General features: G+C 56.2%; 1 protein-coding gene across 1 annotated transcript in view; it reads right to left on the bottom strand.

The window, feature by feature from the left end:
* CUNH19orf47 (chromosome unknown C19orf47 homolog) overlaps positions 1-1,169 on the bottom strand; it is a gene marked incomplete at its 5' end in the record, with an annotated part of 6,908 nt that extends 5,739 nt beyond the window's left edge. Inside the window, 2 exons of the mRNA XM_009648318.2 lie at positions 591-705; positions 1,018-1,169. Of these exons, the coding sequence (XP_009646613.2) occupies positions 591-705; positions 1,018-1,169 (267 nt within the window). The remainder of the gene's footprint in view (positions 1-590; positions 706-1,017) is intronic.
* Positions 1,170-1,184: the final 15 nt, after the last annotated feature.

Below are 1,184 nucleotides of genomic sequence, written 5' to 3'. Positions count from 1 at the left end.
CCCAGTTGGGCTGGGCCCATGGCTCCAGCCTGGCCAGGTCCCTCTGCAGAGCCCTCCTCCCCCCCAGCAGATCCACACTGCCCCCCAGTTTGGTGTCGTCTGCAGATTTACTGAGGGCACACTCAATCCCCTCACCCAGGTCATTGATAAAGACATGAAACAAGACCGGGCCTAGGACTGAGCCCTGGGGGACACCGCTTGTGCCCGGCCACCAACTGGATTTAGCTCCATTCCCCACGCCCCTCTGGGCTCGGCCAGCCAGCCGGTTTTTAACCCAGCGAAGAGCACGCCCGTCTAGGCCATGAACTGCCAGCTTCTCCAGGAGAATGCTGTGGGAGACAGTGCCAAAGGCTTTGCTGAAGTCCAGGCATCCAACATCCACAGCCTTCCCCTCACCTACCAGGCAGGTCACCTGGTCGTAGAAGGAAATCAGGTTGGTTAGGCAAGACCTGCCTTTCAAGAACCCACGCTGGCTGGGCCTGATCCCCTGATTGTCCTCCACGTGCCTGGTGAGCACACTCAAGATGAACCTCTCCATAATCTTCCCCGGTACCGAGGCTTTCCCCGTGCCGGCGTCGGCGTTACCGTACCTGCCTGTACACGATTTTGGCGTGTTTGAGGATGGCGATGATGTCTCCCACCACTGTGATACCCAGCTCGTTCATGATCTCCTTGTTCAGATCCATCAACATGTTCTTCTGGATCCTGCCGCGAGAAAAGACGCGGCTTAATGAGGTCTCCCCTCGTTACAGGCTCTGGGTCATTAAGCCTTGAGCGAGGTGCACCGTGACATCCCCCAAGTGACATCCCCCAACTGGGGCTCGGATGCCACCACCCTCATAGGAACAGCACTGATAACGAAAAAAAAAAAGCTCAGCACAGACAAATCGCTAACGTAACTAATTAAGGAGTGAGATAATCAGTTAATTCCTTCCCCTCCCCTCACCAGAGGGATCTTTCAGGGCTATTCTCGCCCCGTGATGCGACGAAAAGGCGCCACCTCATTGCTGACCTCACCTGTTATCCACGAACATGACAGCGTAGTTGACGGCGGGGCCCGGGGGGATCCCAGCTTCCTTGAAAAACTGAATCCATTCCGATGTCGCTGAAAGAAAAGCCGCAGAAAAGGAAAAAGTAAGCGGACGTGGAAAAAGGGCTGGGGTGGTCGCCTGGGTTTTGGCAGG

Source organism: Egretta garzetta, unplaced genomic scaffold (genome assembly GCF_000687185.1).
Source record: "Egretta garzetta isolate BGI_Z169 unplaced genomic scaffold, ASM68718v1 scaffold2191, whole genome shotgun sequence".
Classification (NCBI taxonomy): domain Eukaryota; kingdom Metazoa; phylum Chordata; class Aves; order Pelecaniformes; family Ardeidae; genus Egretta; species Egretta garzetta.
The sequence above is the reverse complement of the archived record's forward strand: the minus strand, read 5'-3'. Positions and strand labels throughout refer to the sequence as shown.